Raw genomic sequence first — 17,364 nt, 5'->3', positions numbered from 1 at the left:
ATTACACATATGCACAAGGACAAAAACGGATACAAGTTAAAGGAAATGGTATCAGGAGGTGGGTTTCAGGTATTGAGAGGGGCGAACAGAATGTCAAGGTTGCAATTAGTGGTTCAGCTGGGACAGTGTTCAGGGAGTATGACATTTGGTGGAGAGGGTATGGAGTTTGGACTGGGGCCAAAATTACTTCAGCCTTTCCACTATTACTGGGAGGTACATAATGACTCATCCAAGAATAGATGTCAGAGAAATAATCTGACAGTACCGGGGTAGTTGAGGGATCAAGAGTGATGGTGGAGAGGTAAAGTTGGATGTTGTCAGCGTACATATGAAAACTGACCCAATGTCTGATGGGCAATATGCAGATGAGGAAGAGGACCAGGCCACGGATGGATCCCAAAGGGGCTTCTGAGGTGCAGGGAGGAAGGAGGTGCCTTTATTAGGGATCTTCTGGCTATGATCTGATAGATACAAACTGGACAACTGATTTGAAGAGGATTATGTGCAGACCCTATTTATACATGTTATGGTTTTGGGGACTTTCGGTGCTGTAGTGTGCTTGATTCGAGAGATTCAAAGAGGGAGTTGCAAGAAAGCTGAGCATTGATCTGGGAGGCAGCAAGATGTTTGAGGAATTTGATGAGGAAAGGGAGATAGTAATTTGTAAAGAGAGAGGATTTAACTATGGGTTTTTAAATGGGGAATTGATGGCAGCTTTGAAAAGGAGGGGTGCAGAATATGATGAGCGGGACCAATTATAACATCAGCTAGAATGAGACTAGGTAAGTTGGTCAGCGGTTAAGTGGGAATGGGGTCAATGAAACATGGATGAGATGGGCTTGGAAATAGTGTGGGCAGAGATAAGAAAGAAATGAGAGATAAGGGGCAGTATCTTGCCCATTTAGTCCCTGCAGGAATGGTAAGACCATTTTCAGGTCAGCACACTATTTAATGGGACGGCTTTGCTAAGGCTCTTTCCCAGAGAAGTGATACTAGTATCCCACCTCCAGGCTCCCCAATCAGGGAGGGCAGGTGGGATGATCATTCTTTCAAAGGAAGGATTTCTAATTAAAGGGACCATGGCATGGGTTACAAAAGCTCTCCAGCACTTGGATTTTTGAGGCTGCAGTAGCCAATAATTAGAGGTGACTTAAGAAGGGTGCTCTCTGGGTCTCTCGCTCTTATCTGGAGGCCCTGCTGAGGGATCTGAGGGCTGCAGTGAAGTGAGCGCTCCCAAGGATGGGAGGAAGGGGACAACCTCTCCAACCCAGGATGGAAATGGCCAAGGAAGACAGCAGGAGTGTGCCCCCTCCAACCTGGAGACAGTGTACTAAGAAGATCCAGGACCTCAGGGGAGTGTATGACAGGTAAGTGACATAACACTTTTAGGCATCAAGCCCCACATTTTGATTTTCCCAATATTCTCCTGCACAGCACTCCTCAGGTCTACACACCTAGAAGCTCCCCTCATTCCTCTCTGTAGACAGCTAAAATACCCATCTGAGCAGTGAACACACACCCTCAGCTTACTGCCCTCTCACACAAATGCCTCATAATGATTCTCCACGATGGTGTCTTTTTCCCCCTCTCCTCATAAGTCATTACGACAAGTCAAACCTCTCCGCTTTCTCTCCTTGCAGGAGAGAGGCAGATACAATGGCAAGGCAGCTGGAAGGTGGTAGTAGACCTCCAGTGACAGGCACCTTGTTGGCCTTGACAATGCATGTTCACCTGCTCCACTGGGAAGGTGTTGTTCCAGGAGGCTGCAGATGTCAGCAGTGACCTACAAAAAGAACCTGAATCTCCTGAGGCAGTGCTGTTCAGAGATGCTGTTGGGAGATGGTGGTGTAATGTCACTGGACTAGTAATCCAGAGGTCCAGGCTAATGCTCTGGAGGACATAGGTTCAAATAGCACCATAGCAGCTGTTAACAAATCTGGAATATAAAGCTAGACTCAGTACTGGTGACCATGAAACAATCATTGTTACAAACCACCTGGTACACTAATGTCCTTTAGGGAAGGAAATCTGCAATCCTTACTTGGTCTGGGCTACATGTGACTCCAGACCAAGAGCAATGTGATCGATTCTTAATTGCCTCTCTGAAATGGCCTGGCAAGCCACTCAGTTCAAGGGCAATTAGAGGTGAGCAACAAATGCTGGCCTTGCTAGCAACGCCCACATCCCATGAAAGAATAAGGAAAAAAAAGCTGATCCTCTGCCTGTAGACCCAGCTAGGTCTGAGTGCTCATCCCATCTGTCCTGCAGAAAAGGTATCTGGCTGAAGAGAAGGGAGGTGCTGCTGGAGATGTTAGCAGTGGTGTGGCTACTGCTCTTGCCCCAGTAGAGATGGAAGGAGGAGATGCAGAAGATGTTGCAATGCCATGATGAAAATCTGTCAATCTCAATTTTGAAATTTTCAATTGGCCTGGTCTGAACTGCTTTTTGAGAGGAGAGTGCCAGATTTCCACTATCCTTTGTGTACAGAAGTGCTTCCTGAGATCACCCCTGAACAGCTTAATTCTAATTTCAAGGATATGCTACATTGTTCAGGAACCTCCAAAGCATCAGAGGTTCCTGAAGAGATGGTTTCTAGTTTGGTGACAAAAGTTCATTGTGTTCCTGAGTGCTGGGGAGGAGAATTTAAAGTGGTATTAGTTGTGAGGAACAGGGGTATCTTTGCTCTCCAGGTTATTTTGTCAATGATGAATGAGGCCAAGTTGTGCACCAGATATGTTCAAGTGTGCGACCCTTGGACTTGGCAGATTGAAGATGGCGGAAATGATCAGAGTGAGATACAATTTTGCTCGAGAAAGGACAAAAGTAGAAGCAGAGGAGTGGTTGAGCATTAGCTGCAGAGTTAGTGTGGCAAAGTTATTGTGGATCAGCAGTTGAATGCATAATTAGAAACAACTTAGATTGAGTTTTTTTCCCCCCAATGGATAAGTAAAATGGAGTTGGAAGAAGTATGGCGATATCACTGCTGATGGAGGTAGGAATGCATTTGGAGATGGCTTTGTCAGTTTTTGAGACCACTGGAGTAGGGAAGCTGTGGGACAAGGCAAGGTTGAGGGAATGGGCATGAATTCTTAGTTGCAGAGGTTTAGAGGGAGAGGTTTAGGAACGGTATGAGGGCAGTAAATTCAGGGAGAGCAAGGAAAGTCAAGATGGAGACTGATATCACCAAAGATGAGGAATTGCCTAGTGAAGAAACTATAATTGGAAAGCACAGTGTATATCCTGAGAAAAAGAAACCAGGGATCTAGGTCAGGAGAGACGAGGGATGAAACAAGGTGATGCTGTCAGAAAAATAGGGGGCAAGACCAAGCTGCGACTTGGTCATAACAGCTAACCTGCCATCACAGAAATTTGGGTGGGCCAGGTGGGGAAATATAGCTGGGTCTGATGGCTTTGTTAAGGGGCAAAGTGTCACTATTCATAAGCCGAGTTCCAATTAAAGCCAAGATTTCATTGGATTTGTCCACAATAAGGGAGATTCAGCCTGGGTCCATGGCAGGAGAGAGAAGGAAGGTTAAGGAAGTGTGATGGCTTGGGTTAGGGATTATGGAGGAAAAACATCTGAGAAATGAAAAGATGGCATAGATCTATCGCAGGTAGAGGAGGAGAGTGGAACTGAGGGGGGAAAAATAGAAGTAATGGGCTCTGGTGCAGAATAGCATTCAAAATATGTATTGAGTATTACATTAAATGAAACCATGGATATAGGTGAAGGGATTGCAGATTTAATCTAGTAAAAGAGAACTGCTGGACTGATACCAGGAAGTTCTTCTTTACACAAAGAGTAAACACACAGAATGGACTTCTGGGCAAAGCGTTTAAGGTGAAAACACTGGAATCATTGATGAAGCAATTAGATCTGGCAATAGGTGTAGGGATTTTCTGGATGCATCAATAAGGTGGGCCAAACGGCCTTCCTTATTCATAAATATCTTATGATCAAGGTTTGGGAAACAGGCCGTTTGTGGAACTGTCCAAAATTCACTTTTACTTCTGATATTTGGTTTAGTGGCCACCATGTGGTAGATTAATGAACTACAAAATAGCTGAGCTATTGTATATCAGCAGTCACTATCTTACAAAAACCAAAGTGTCATAATAACCCGTTACTATAATGTTCTGCAGCATTTTGAAACTTATTAACAGAGAACATTATAAAATATTCCTCCAATTAAATATTGGGCAGATTGAAATCATTATTTTCAACCCTCATTCCAAATTCTGTTCCCTAGCTACTGACTCCATCCTTCTCCCTGGAAATAGTCTGAGACTAAACCAAACTGTTTGCAACTTTGGTGTCATATTTGACCCCAAGATGAACTTCCGGCCCCATATTTGCACCATCACTAAATCCACCTATTTCCACCTCTGTAACATCGCCTGACTTTGCTGCTGCCTCAGCTTATCTGCTGATGAAACCCTCATTCATGTCTTTGTTACCTCTACTTGATTATTCCAATGCATTCCTGCCTGGTCTCCCATATTCTTCCCTGCAGAAACTGGAGGTCATCCAAACTCTGCTGCCCATGACCTAATTTGCACCAAGTTCTGTTCACCTATCACTCCTGTGCCACCGAGCTACACTGGCTCCTGGTCAAGCAACATCTTGATTTTAAAATTCTCATGCTTGTTTTCAAATTATCACCATCGCCTCATAACACACACTGTCTGGACTCCAGTTGGAATACTGACAAATTAAATGTGGAACTTTAACTCAATACGAAACAGAAGAAAAAATGACGAGGAAAAACTTTTTCATGCGGTAAGTTAGTTGGGTCTGGAATGCATTGCCTGAGAGCGTGGTGGAGGCAGGTTCAATTGAAGCACTGGAAAGGAAATTAGACAGTAATCTAAAAAGGTGAATGTTCAGGGTTACTGGGAGAAGGCAGGAGAACGGCATTAAGTGAATCGCTCATTCAGAGAATGGGTACAGACACAATGGACCAAATTGCCTCCTTCTGCACTGTAACATTTCTGTGATTCTGAGATAACAAAGGCATGATTGAGGGTTTCAGAAGAAGAGCTGAGGCAAGGCTGAATCAGATAGTGTTACAGAGATGGAAATAGGCCATCATCGAGGTCAAATATGACACCAAGGTTGCGAACAGCTTGGTTTAATCTCAACATGTTGCCATGAAGAGGGATGGAGTTTGTAGTTAGGGAACGGAGTTTGTACGAGGGACTAACAACAATGGCTTCAGTCTTCCTAATATTTATCTAGAGGAAATTTCTGTTCATCCAGAATTGGATCTCAGACAAGCAGCGTTGCAAGAGAGGTGGTGGTGAGGTAGAACTGTTGATCGTCAGCATACATGTGGAAACTGACATTGTTTTCTGATGATGTCACTGAGGGACAGCATGAAGAGATAGCATGAACAAGATGGGGCCAAGAATAGATCCTTGGGGGACACCAGAAGCAACAGTGCGGGAGCAAGAAAAGAAATCACTGAAGATGATCCTCTGACTACAATTGGATAGATGAGAATCAAACTTGGCAAGGATAGTCCCACCCAGCTGGACAACAAAGGAGGGGCACTGGAGGAGGATGGTGTGGTCGCCCATGTCAAAGGCTGCAGACAGGTAAAGAAGGATAGTTTACCTTATGTCACAGTCCTTTTTTTTTACATTCTTACATCAATTCTTCTGTTAGGTTTTCAACAGAAAGATGTCACCAAAACCAATAAAGTGTTGTAACGGATATCTGATGAACGTATTACAATTTAATATGATATTTTCAGCACCACGATATTTACAATCAATTCTATTTACAATACAATCAGTGCATCAATGACTAATTAGTGCAATGAAAGAACAGAAGTTTAAAAAATGTTCATCAAACAACTGCTTAAATGTAACATTATCGGAGAGACAATGATAGATTGTATTTGCCGCAAAATTATGACCACTGTTACACATTTTTCAGTATGTGAAGTTACCTGGTAAAATTTCAGTTCTGCAAATTTATCAGAAACTTTGAGGACAGGAACGAACAATAACATTGAAAAAGGTTTGTTAAAACTAATGTTACTGTAAAAACAATGCATATAGGGAATTGTACTATTTAATATTTTCCTATAAGTATTACATAATATTAACAAGATTATGTTATATGTACATGATATTAATAAGTGTGATTCCATATCTATGTATTTTATTACCCCAATATGTCAAAAATTGAGTATGTCTCAAAAAAGTGTACATATTAGCACCCACAGATGGAAAATACAATTGTAAAATCCAGAGGTTAACACATTAGCCTACAAAGTATATGGGCTTCTGGTCTATGCCAGATATTTTATGATGACAAGTGTAAGCAATAGAGGAGATTATGAAAATAACACTGCATCAATTATTACCACATTTCAAAGGAGAGGAAAAGGCATTTTTAATACTCACAACTAACATTTTTTAAAAAAGTAAGCTCATATTTACATCATATTATATTACAGTGTATTTTGCAGGATATTGAAGGGTAAAATTCCACAAGGGTTCTCCCACACATGTGCTATAAATTTGGGGGAAGATCCATGGAGACCTAGAGCAGCAGCATAAAAACTGCTCATACCAATTCCCCAGGGTTTCCACAGATCATCTGCTGAAGTCATGGCAGACGATTGAGAGAAATTCATCCCTTAAATACCTTTATAGTAACATGATTAGTTCCTTTTCATCCTCCCCATCAATAAAATTGAATGCCTGTTCCACTACTGCTTCAAATCATAGCATGTCACTATTATAAAATAGCCATGGTCAGGAGCATTACATTTGCTTTTCAATAGGCTTTGGGTAGCTTCTCTAGGCTGAATCAAAGAAGGCCATGAGACTTTTAGGATCATAATTATCTAAAATCTCCAGCAAAAGAGGAACCTTGGTTTTCACGTTGGTGCCTTTGAATTTGAATTTATCTATGAAGAGGTCAGTTATCATGCCTATTTGAGGAAGAAAAAGGAAAATTAGTATGAATATAAAGATGCATCTAGATTTTGTTAAAATACTATGCATTTCCTTTGTGGCTTAACAAATGGAAACTTAGTAATCATAGAACAATATAGCACAAACAGGCTATTTAGTCCTTTGAGTACATCTATGCTCCTTTGATGAGCAACTTAAAACCTATGAAGTACTTTGGAAGTGTAGCCATCGCTGTAATCTAGAAAATACACACACACCACAGTTAAGAGTACAATTTTTGAACATTTAATAATAACGTATAAAGTCCTTGAACATGTTATCGCCTCCCAAATCCAAACGCACCTCTCCTGTAACATGTCTGAATCGCTCCAATTGGGTTTCTGTCCTGCCAAAGTGCAGAAACAGTTCTTATCAAAGTCACAAATGAAATCCTATGTGACAGTGACTGTGGCCTTACCCCTCTCTATATCTGTAGCCTTCTCACCCTGACAAGCCTACAAGATCTCTGCACTCTTCCAATTCTGGCCTCTTGTGTATCCAATTTCAAGCGCTTCACCATTGATAACAATGCCCCCAGCTGCCTAGGCCCTGGAACTCCTTCCTAAGCCACTCTAACTTACTACCCTACTTTAGGGCACTTCTTATAGCCTCACTCTTTATGCAAACTTTTGGTCATCTGGACTAATGTGTGTCTCGATGTCAAATATTTGTCTGATAATCACCTCCATGGAGAACACTGGGATGTTTTACAATGTTAAAAGCACTATATAAATGGATGTTGTTGCTGTTGATTAAATATTTAGGAGGTACCGAAGGATGATCTTCACCTGTGGACCCATAACCCACCAATGCTGCCACCTTTAGGAGCAAAGGAGGAGATCATTTGATGGCCAGGTTTGCTGCTTTAGGAGCTTTAATCTTCCCTGACTCACCTGAGAATGTTTGTGCTTGAACATACAATCCCATTAAGAAGAATTTCAAAAGTATTAATAGTGCAAGTCACACTGAAGCTTAAAAAACATGATTGCTTTTAGTTTCTCCACTCCCTCTAAAACCAATGGAAAAGGTAGGTCCCAGGTTGTGCTGTGTAACATGCACTTGGAAGAGAATTCTATGTTTTCAACTAGTCATAGTATTCCTTCTCTCCAGTTATAGTACTTGCCATACAATCTCTCCAAGTGAGCAGGTTGTTTCTTATACTCTTCCAGCAGATTATCAGCTTCCTCTAAAATGCAACGGTATTCAGGTATTAGGAAATCCACATTCCCTTCATACAGCTGTAGCTCCTGCAATGAAATGGATCATCTAATGTCACAGATCATTACACTTAATTCAGAGATCCTCGATATTCTACCATTGCTGTCAATATAAAAATAACTTGCATTTATATGACATTTTTAACTTAAGAAAATCATTCCAAAACAAAAGCATAATCAGACAAAAATTGGCATTGAACCAAAGATGAGGAAGTCAAGATGGCAAATAAAGGAAATAGGTTTAAGGAGGAGACACAGGTTGAGATGTGGCAAGTATTAGGAAAGTATTTGAGAGATTCGGGACAGACAACTGGAAGCACAGCAACAATGTACGTTTAGATAAGCATGGTGGGAATAGTGGGGTGAATGGAGTGCAAGATGCACAAGAGACCAGAGTTTGCAGGGCAGTTTACGGAGATAAGAAGTGTGGAGGCCATGAATGGATTTGAACACAAGGTTGAGAAATTTACATTTGACACGTTGGTGGATGGGAGGCTAATGCAGGTCAGTGGACACAGGAGTGATGGGTGAATGGGGCCTGGTAAGAGTTGGCAGCAATGTTTCAAATGGTGCTCATGTTTCAGGACCCTTCTGAAAAATGCATGAAAAATTAAGTGGAGCCTGCTTCAACCAGTTTTTCCAGTTCTATAATCACCAAAATAACAGTCCTTAAAAAGACTGTTGGAGGATACTGAAGACATGGCAGGGAAAGCATTTCACTGCCCCATTGTGGAGCATGGAAGATTAGGATTGCTTTTCCAAATCCATAGCATTACTGTGCTCCACTGCCAGCCTACACTTGGCTCTACTGCATCTCCTTCTATGTATTGGAGCTCGTGATGCACAATGAGGATCATCATTCTCTGTCCCCTTGTTCTTCTTTCACCCACCAGTAGAAACAATCTTTCACTATTTACCCACAATAGAGTTCCCTAGGTTTCATTCACTCCTTTGTTGGCTATTCCTCTCTCAGCACTGCACCCACTCACCACATTCCTGCTGTCACTACTCTTGGCTCTGCAGGAAATGCTTGGTCCCATGCCTAGCCAAGTCCACATCAGCCCATTACTCATTTTCCTCCACTCTGCCAAAACTCCAATTGTCCTGATCCCCAGTATTCTTCTGCCCTGATCTCCTCACCATCACCAGCCCCAATCTACACCCCGCCACTCCCAAAGTCCAAATCTCACTGTCCCAGCCACATTTACCCCCACACCACTCATCCTCCTGCCTCAAGTTCCAATCTGAGTTTAATTGGAGAGCTCCTTCAAAGAGCTGGTATAGGCATGGTGAGAGGCATGGCTGCCTTCTGTACTGTAATGTTCTATGATAGTTTTATGAGATGAGTCCTTTGAAGATCGCTGATAAGGGCACAAAGGGCAACTGTGGGATTATCCAAGAGGGATTCAAGCCTAGAATGGTGGCAGGAAAGTAGAAAGGCAGGGGAATAGTGAAAGGGTGGAATAGGGGTTTGTGGGGTGAAAAGTATCCAAGAGGAAGAAACGACGATGGCATGAATGTGAGAAAGGGAAGGAGAGGAAGGAACAAGAGGAGTAAAAAGAAAATAACTATACAAATCCAAATTGAGAAAAGGGTCATTCAACCTGTCAGAGCTTCTCTCTCCAGTACCTTTAAGGTGTTTTTGTATTAGTGTCAGTAGTGCCAATTTCCATTGGTGGTACCCAAAACGTAGCCAACAGCAATCCCAATATAATCCTGCCAGACTTGCTAAGATAGCAACTCGGATAATACAGCACTCCTGGGCCAGTGTACTGGCAGGGGGAGTGAAGTCACGGAGTGATTGGAACTGCAAGGCGCTAAATTGAAATGTGCCACTTCTCCCAGGCTGTTAAAAACAGTGCACCCAAAGATTTGTGCTTCATTTCAGTGACACAGCAACCTTAAGCACTGCACTAGTTTACAGAAAGTGCACTTATAAGGCCAACTATATTTGATTACTGAAGGTGGATTGCTGTCTAACATGGCTGCATTTTTTTTTCCATACAAGGAGTTTAGCAGAACCAGTAATCAGCCTTGGAAAGTTAACCAAACCTAATCTGGCTTTGCAACACTATTTGTTTCGATTTTTTATTTAATTGGTAAAAAGGAACAGCTTTTACATTCTCAAAAAGTATTTCCTATTAGAAATATTCAATACAACAGAATTTCTGACATTCCTGCCACTGCAATTGAAAGGATTGTTGTAGCACGGTATTCTTAGATGCATATCTATTTTGCGCGCGTGTGTGAAAGAGAGAAAGTGAGAGAAAAAGGGAGAGGAGAAAAGAGACGGTTGGGGGGGGGGGCAGGTGTGGTGAGGGAGAAAATAGGCTACAGGGAATATCTGCTCAAAAGATTCACTCAGCTTGTTCATTACATTATCTGTGCAACTTACCTTCAAAGCATCGATCAACTGGACTTTCTTTGCCAAAAGCAACTGATGTTCCAATTTGGGATGGATCAATTGTAACGTGTAATTTATGGATTCCTCATTAACATCTTTAAAAAGACACATCTCTCAGGAAAAACAGGTCATAAATAATGGAATTCTAGGATCTGAAAAGAACACTGAATTAAATTGTGGGTTCGTTCTCACCATACGAGATGTTGAGATTGATTTTTCTTTTTGTAGCTTCTTTTGTTAATATATCTTTCAGGATCGAAATAGTAGAGATGTTGTCAGATTTAAAAGTTCCTTCACCTTTTCTAAAATCAAATTCAAAGAACAATAATTAAATAATCCTCAAAAGCAAATCTACTGGAAAGAAACCAAAATAACTCAGAGCAAGCTGCAATTAACTTGATGCTGATTTAATAAATATTTTATATAGCCCAGTTCATTTCCTCCAGGGCTACTTATGGACTGAAGATACTAAAAGTTTAATATGAGAGAAGTTTGAAAAAAATGTACAAATAAACCACATACAAATGTAGTTAAATTGAGTCCCAGAGTTGTTAGTAACAGAAAAAGTAAATAAATTAATCAAGTACATCACTGTACATTACACTGTTCCCATTCACTATGGGCCAAATTTTTAAATGGCCACAAAGGCAGGGTCAGAAGCAGACTGGTCCGCAATTTCCCGCACCGGCAGACATGCCGACATGTTCTTGCCTCCAGGCCATTTTGGTACATGCAGTTTGAGGGTTGGGGGAAAACCAATTAGCAAGAGCAATTCGATGCAAGAAAGCATAAAAAGGAATTGTTCTTTTTCAAAAGCAATTCACTACATTTATCATTCAAAGTTATCAAAAAAGAGGTAAAAGGCAGATTTTTCAAGTGAATAATAAGTTGCATTTATATAGCTCCATTAATGGAGTATAATGTCTGAAGGCGATTTGCAGGAATGTAATCAGATAAATATGGACTTTGATCCAAAGGTGACGACATTAGGACGGGTGAAAAAAAGTTTGGTCCAAGAGATAGGTTTTAAGGAGCATCTTAAAGGAGAGAGGTGAAGGCAGAGAGAGAGAATTTCAGAGTTTTAGTCCTGCATAGAACTTCTACTAAAATGTCAAAAGTCTCTTGTTTTCCCGAGAGATATTGTGATTAGTTTATAAGAATTAAGTGTGCAATGATATTAACTCTTTTGCAGTGATCCAAAATGTCTTTTAACGTGCATTTTAATGCAAAAATGGCAGCATAACTCTGGAGCACATTGAGATCCTGAATACGAGACCCCTTCCAGCATGTTGTGTAATGCTGGTTTGTGCTTGTGCTCATTATCGTATAATTACAGCTTAAGACTGTTGCAAGCAAATGGTTTATTTTGTGCAGGTTGTTTTCAATATTATAATACATTGTCATGTTAGGTGATATAACTGATTATACCTTTTAAATCAAGCTGTGCTTGAAGAGTTAAATTTGGATCATAATGGCAAATTAAGATGTACGCCACTGCTTAATAAAAGGGTAGCTTTATTAAAAATTAATACAATGTTTAGATTACCATTCAATGAACAAACCAGCAATAATATCCAGCCAGTGTAGTCATTTCTCTTACTTGTAGGAGCATTCCAATTGCGTTTCCAGGAACGTGTTCTGAAAGTAAAATGTGATGCTATCACCCACCGGAACTTTATCTGGTACTTCGGGCAGACAGAAGACAACCCAGGAATGAATTTCTGCAAAGCTGAACTGTCCTGTGAGTGTCAGTGTATTCATTGGCCTGAGTTATAGAAAAGAGAGGAAAAAAAGGCAAAATTAACAACAATGGAGAGTTACTATGATATTCCCTCTCCAATTTTCTGCCATTGCCCACTTTCTTCTGAAAGCAGTGACTGGGGTACAATTCATCAAATGTTCTTTTCAAGTGTGAGGTTACACAGTGAATGTCAGTACAGTTCTCATGAAAGGTCATTAACCTGAAACATTAATTGTCTCTCTCTCTCTCTCGATAGACGCCATCAAACATAACTGAATATTTCCAGCATTTTCTGTTTTTATGTCAGTTAGAGCAGATGCTGTCCTTAATCACCATATGTAATATGCATATTTTCAAAATCAGTCATTGCATAAAGACCCTAAATTTTCCTGTCCAAACCTAAAGAAACCAAGGCAAACTGTAGCACTGACACTGAAGCTCCAGCTCAGAGCAGCCACAACATGTTATGATATTCACCCAGTTTCTCCGTCACGTGTTCAGACAAAGCAACCTTCTATACTAATGCTTCCATTATGTCTTCCTTTGTCTCAACTGAGGATTCTTCCCCACCCCCCAACCCCATGGTTGGCAGGGCCCTCCATTGTGTCTGATCTATTTCATGCACTTCTGCTCTCACCCTTCCCCTCCCTCACAGAACCATGATAGGGTTCCCCTTCTCTTCACCTTCAACCCCACCAGCCTCCGTATTCAATGGATAATCCTCTGCTATTTTTGCTCCGTTCATCGTGATGCCACCACAAAACAATGGGCAACTGGTGGAATTTAAATTCAATTAATAAAATCTGAAATTGAAAGCTAGTCTCAGTGATCATCGATTGTTGTAAAAATCCATCTGGTTCACTCATATCCTTTAGGGAAGGAAATCTGCAATCCTTACCTGGTCTAGTCTACATGTGACTCCACATCCACAGCAGTGTGGTTGACTCTTAACTGCCCTCTGTAATGGCCTAGCAAGCCACTCAGTTCAAGGGCAATTAGGGATGGGCAAAAAATACTGGCCTTGTCAGCGACACCCACATTCCACGAAAGAATAAAAAGGAATGTTGACAATCCTGAAAGCTCATGTCAGAGTGCAATTCTATGGTTACTAGTATCTTGCCCAAGTAGCCAGTCTTCATGAGTGTTAGCACACTTTGAACACTGAAGGCAGCACAGCAAGCCTGATTTTATTCTCATCTAATGTTTTGACACACTTATACATTCTGACGGGAGTCACTTAACAGTGATCAAAAGCAGGAATATTTTTTCTCCCTCCCTAGCTAATAGCACTGAGGCCGGTGATAGCATCCTTAATACCACGGAGTATCAAACCAGAGACCCTCCTGGACTAAACAATTCATCTACACTATCGGCAGCACACATTTAAGGGAACCATTAGAGTTAAATGGACTGGCTTTCTACCTATAAGGAACTGATGTTAGGGCTCATAGAATCATCTAATAAATCCTCCCTGTGGACTATTAAGATCATTAAGTTATTAGCACTTTACTGCGGACCTTCAACATCAATTCAAGATAAAACGGGAATAGTTTCTGACCTGCGTACCATGTTACTTCTGATAACTGCAAACTACTCTACTCAGAGAAACTTGCTTGTTTTTAAACCAGGAAAAAATTCAACTATTATAATTATTTCCCAGTCTGAGTGAAGCAAAAAACAATTCAAAGTAATTGGAACACCATGCAAATGCAATAAACTATTATTTTTTCAAAACCTGTTCCTCATGGTTACTTTCTTCTTCAAAGAACAAAACGAGCAATTGAAATATCTATGGAAATCCAGGGCTAGAAATCATCTAAAACAGTAGAAAGCACCTCAAACCATCCAGAGTTGTCACACACTGAAGGATCTAAGAACAGGTTCCACCATTCAATTATATTATGGCTGATCTGTATCTTAACTCCATCTATCCACCTTAGTTTCATAATTCTCAGTATTCCCTGCCTAAGAAAATCTTTGAGGTTTATTTTTGAAATTTTCAATTCTCCTAGTCTCAGCAGTGTTTGGGGGTGGGATGCAGGTAAATATTTCCACTACCTTTCATGTGAAAGTGCTTCCTGACATCATTCCTGAATAGCTTAATGCCCCCGTGTTCTGGACTCCTGCACCAGTGGAAGCAGCTGATTTCTATCTATCTTATCAATTCCTTTAATCACCTTAAAATATTGCAATTAGATCACTCCTTAATCTTTCTATACTTAAGGGAATACAAGCCTAGTCTATTCAACCTGTCCTCAAAGTTTAACCCTTTTAGTAAAATTCTGGTCAACCTGCACTGCACTCCCTCAAAGGCTAGTATATCCTTGTTAAGGTACTCATCTGACACACTGAAATACTATATTTCATAAAGCATACTGGAAACCCTAATTTCTAATGTTACTTCAATAATCTTCAATGAAAATCCATGCTGATAAGATGCTGCCTCATGGAGACGATTTACCTATCATAAAAGCTGAAATGTTGCTCACACGCCAGTCATTTCTATTGACCACTATATTAACCTACCTATTGGGATCAATAACATGTGCCCTCTGATGAAGTGAGAGTGGTTTGATCTGATACTGATGGACCTGGCAAGTTTTAGGTTGGAGACGTGGGGTAATGTAGGCTTGTAGTGTTCCATGTTGTCCTTCTATGGAACGAATCTGTAGAAAGAAGAGGAAATTTACACTCTGGAAAAGCAGACTATAGTCTCCAGCCTTTGAAATCACAAAGTCAGAACTATTTCACAGTGATCCTTACTAGGACTACAAATTGATCCTCGAGTCTCCAACATGCAGAGAAGAAACAGAAAAACTGGTTTTTCTCACTTGCAGTACAAGTATGTCGCTAAGTGTGGCTTATCATCAATTAACACAGTGGCACTTCTGAAAAAAAAGTATCCTGGTAAAGGTCTAATTGTTTTCAGTTGGACAGAAATCTGAACCTGGTTACTTTACTTTAAATGTGCAATAAATCTAATTCAATATTCCAAGAAAGACTGCAATCTATTAAAAGCTTCTCATTTCCATTTTCAAGATTCATTAAGGAGACTAAGGAGAGTGCAAGAAGAAAGATTTGCATTTATAAACCGCCTTTCACAACTTTAGGATGTCCTAAAGTGCTTTACAATCAAGTAAGTACTTTTGAAGTGTAATCAGTTGTCATGTAGTAAAGGCAGCAGCCAGTTTGCATATAGAAACGGCAATGAAGTAATGACTAAACAATTTGTTATAATGTTGCTGATTGAGCAAAAAAATATCGGCGAGAACAACGAGGTGAACCCGTCTGTTCTTCTTCAAGTAGCGTCAAAGGATCATTTACATCCACCTGAGACAGCTTAACATCTCATCTGAAAATAATATTTTCCCAAAAATGGCATGTGATGTAAAAATTAAAAGGCTGAAGATCTGCAATCTATTAAAAGATTTGCATTTATAAACCGCCTTTCACAACTTTAGGATGTCCTAAAGAAATCTGAAAAAAAAAAGAAATCTAAAAATCTGAAAATAAACAGTAGGCGTGCGTTGACCTTACAGGTACAGACCCAGTCTAGATTTTCTCACAAGCATTATTTTTAAAGCTCTATTAACACAGTGCAGACTGCACAGTGTCGGTGCAGACTCGATGGGCCAAAGGGCCTCTTCTGCACTGTATGATTCTGTGAAAGCTAGCTGCAGCTCAAATTAGTAAGGGAATGTAGGTAAAGAGATAGAAAGAGGAAGCCATTTAGCCCCTTGGTCATTTTCCACCATTCAATTAGATCACAGCTGATCTGTGACCTAGTTTCAGATACCCTTTTGCCCCATATCGCTTAATAGCTTTGATTAACAAATCTCAAATTTACAATTAACAATCTGTAGAACAGAGTTCCAAACTTCTAACACCCACTTGCGTAGAAGTGTCTCCTAATTTCACACCTAAGGTCTGGTTCTACGTTTTAGACTATGCCCCCCAGTCTTAGACTCCTCAGCCAACAGAAATAGTTTCTCTCTATTGCTCCTAGCTGTTCTCCAGAATATCTTGTAAATTTTGATCAAACCATCCCTTAACCTCCTAAGTTCCAGGGAATCAACCCTAGTTTGTGTTATCTCTCCTAGCAATTTAACCCTGCTGGTGTCCAGATACCATTCTGGTAAATCCACATTGAATTCCCTCCAAGGCCAATATATCCCCCCCTAAGGTGTGGTGCCCAGAACTGCACACATTCCTCTGACTGTGGTCAAACCAAGGCTTTGTATAGGTTAAGAATGAATTCTACTCCCTCGTATTCTGGTCCTCTAAATATAGAGGCCAGCATTCTATTAGCCTTTTGATCACTTTTTGTACCTGTTCATGATATTTTAATGATCTATTAATGTGCTTGCACTTGAACAGGGGAGAGAGCTCATCCTGAGTGAGACATAGCCAGAGTGGGTATTGGCAATTTGGTGCACAGTGGGAATTCAGTGCATAGGGGAAGAGGTGCTCTTTGCATTTTTTCCTTGCTATCCAACTTCTTAAATTTTCAGAGGGTGGTCTTGCCCTGCTGCAGCAGTAGAGGCTACAAGGGAAAGGAATGACTGGTAAGTAGTGGGTCAGGTCAGGTAAGTATTTACTACTTTAATCGTTTATAATTTAAGGTCTTTTTGTGGTTTATAGTTTGTATATTCTATAGTAATGAGGATGAGGAAAGAGGGACCTAGAGTAATTGATTTAAAAGGTTTAATTTAAAGGGATAAGTCATGGCAGGAGAGCTCAAAGTCATGGTGTGCTCCTCGCGCTCTATGTGGGGAGGCAGGGACATTTCCAGTGCCCAGGACCAGCATGTGTGCAGAAAGTGTGTCCAGCTGCAGCTCCTGGAAGCTCGGGTTTCAGAGCTGGAATGGTGGCTGGGGACACTGTGGAGCATCCGCGAGTCTGAGAGCATCGTGGATAGCACGTTTAGAGAGGTGGTCACACCGCAGATGAAGAGGCTTGAGGAAGGAAGGGAATGGTTGACCACCACGCAGTCCAAGAGAAACAGGCAGGTAGTTCAGGAGTCCCCTGGGGTC

The 17,364-nt window shown here is 40.9% G+C and overlaps 1 protein-coding gene across 2 annotated transcripts in view; it reads right to left on the bottom strand.

Moving 5' to 3' along the window:
- Nucleotides 1–5,718: 5,718 nt before the first annotated feature.
- bbs7 (Bardet-Biedl syndrome 7) overlaps nucleotides 5,719–17,364 on the bottom strand; it is a 66,045-nt gene continuing 54,399 nt past the window's right edge. For both annotated transcript variants that reach the window (XM_078540065.1, XM_078540075.1), the window contains 6 exons: nucleotides 14,858–14,997; nucleotides 12,191–12,355; nucleotides 10,783–10,892; nucleotides 10,582–10,685; nucleotides 8,093–8,216; nucleotides 5,719–6,947 (listed from right to left, as the gene is read on the bottom strand). In XM_078540065.1, the coding sequence (XP_078396191.1) occupies nucleotides 6,814–6,947; nucleotides 8,093–8,216; nucleotides 10,582–10,685; nucleotides 10,783–10,892; nucleotides 12,191–12,355; nucleotides 14,858–14,997 (777 nt within the window). In that variant the 3' untranslated portion in view covers nucleotides 5,719–6,813. The remainder of the gene's footprint in view (nucleotides 6,948–8,092; nucleotides 8,217–10,581; nucleotides 10,686–10,782; nucleotides 10,893–12,190; nucleotides 12,356–14,857; nucleotides 14,998–17,364) is intronic.

Source organism: Cetorhinus maximus, chromosome 1 (genome assembly GCF_964194155.1).
Source record: "Cetorhinus maximus chromosome 1, sCetMax3.hap1.1, whole genome shotgun sequence".
Lineage (NCBI taxonomy): Eukaryota > Metazoa > Chordata > Chondrichthyes > Lamniformes > Cetorhinidae > Cetorhinus > Cetorhinus maximus.
The sequence above is the reverse complement of the archived record's forward strand: the minus strand, read 5'-3'. Positions and strand labels throughout refer to the sequence as shown.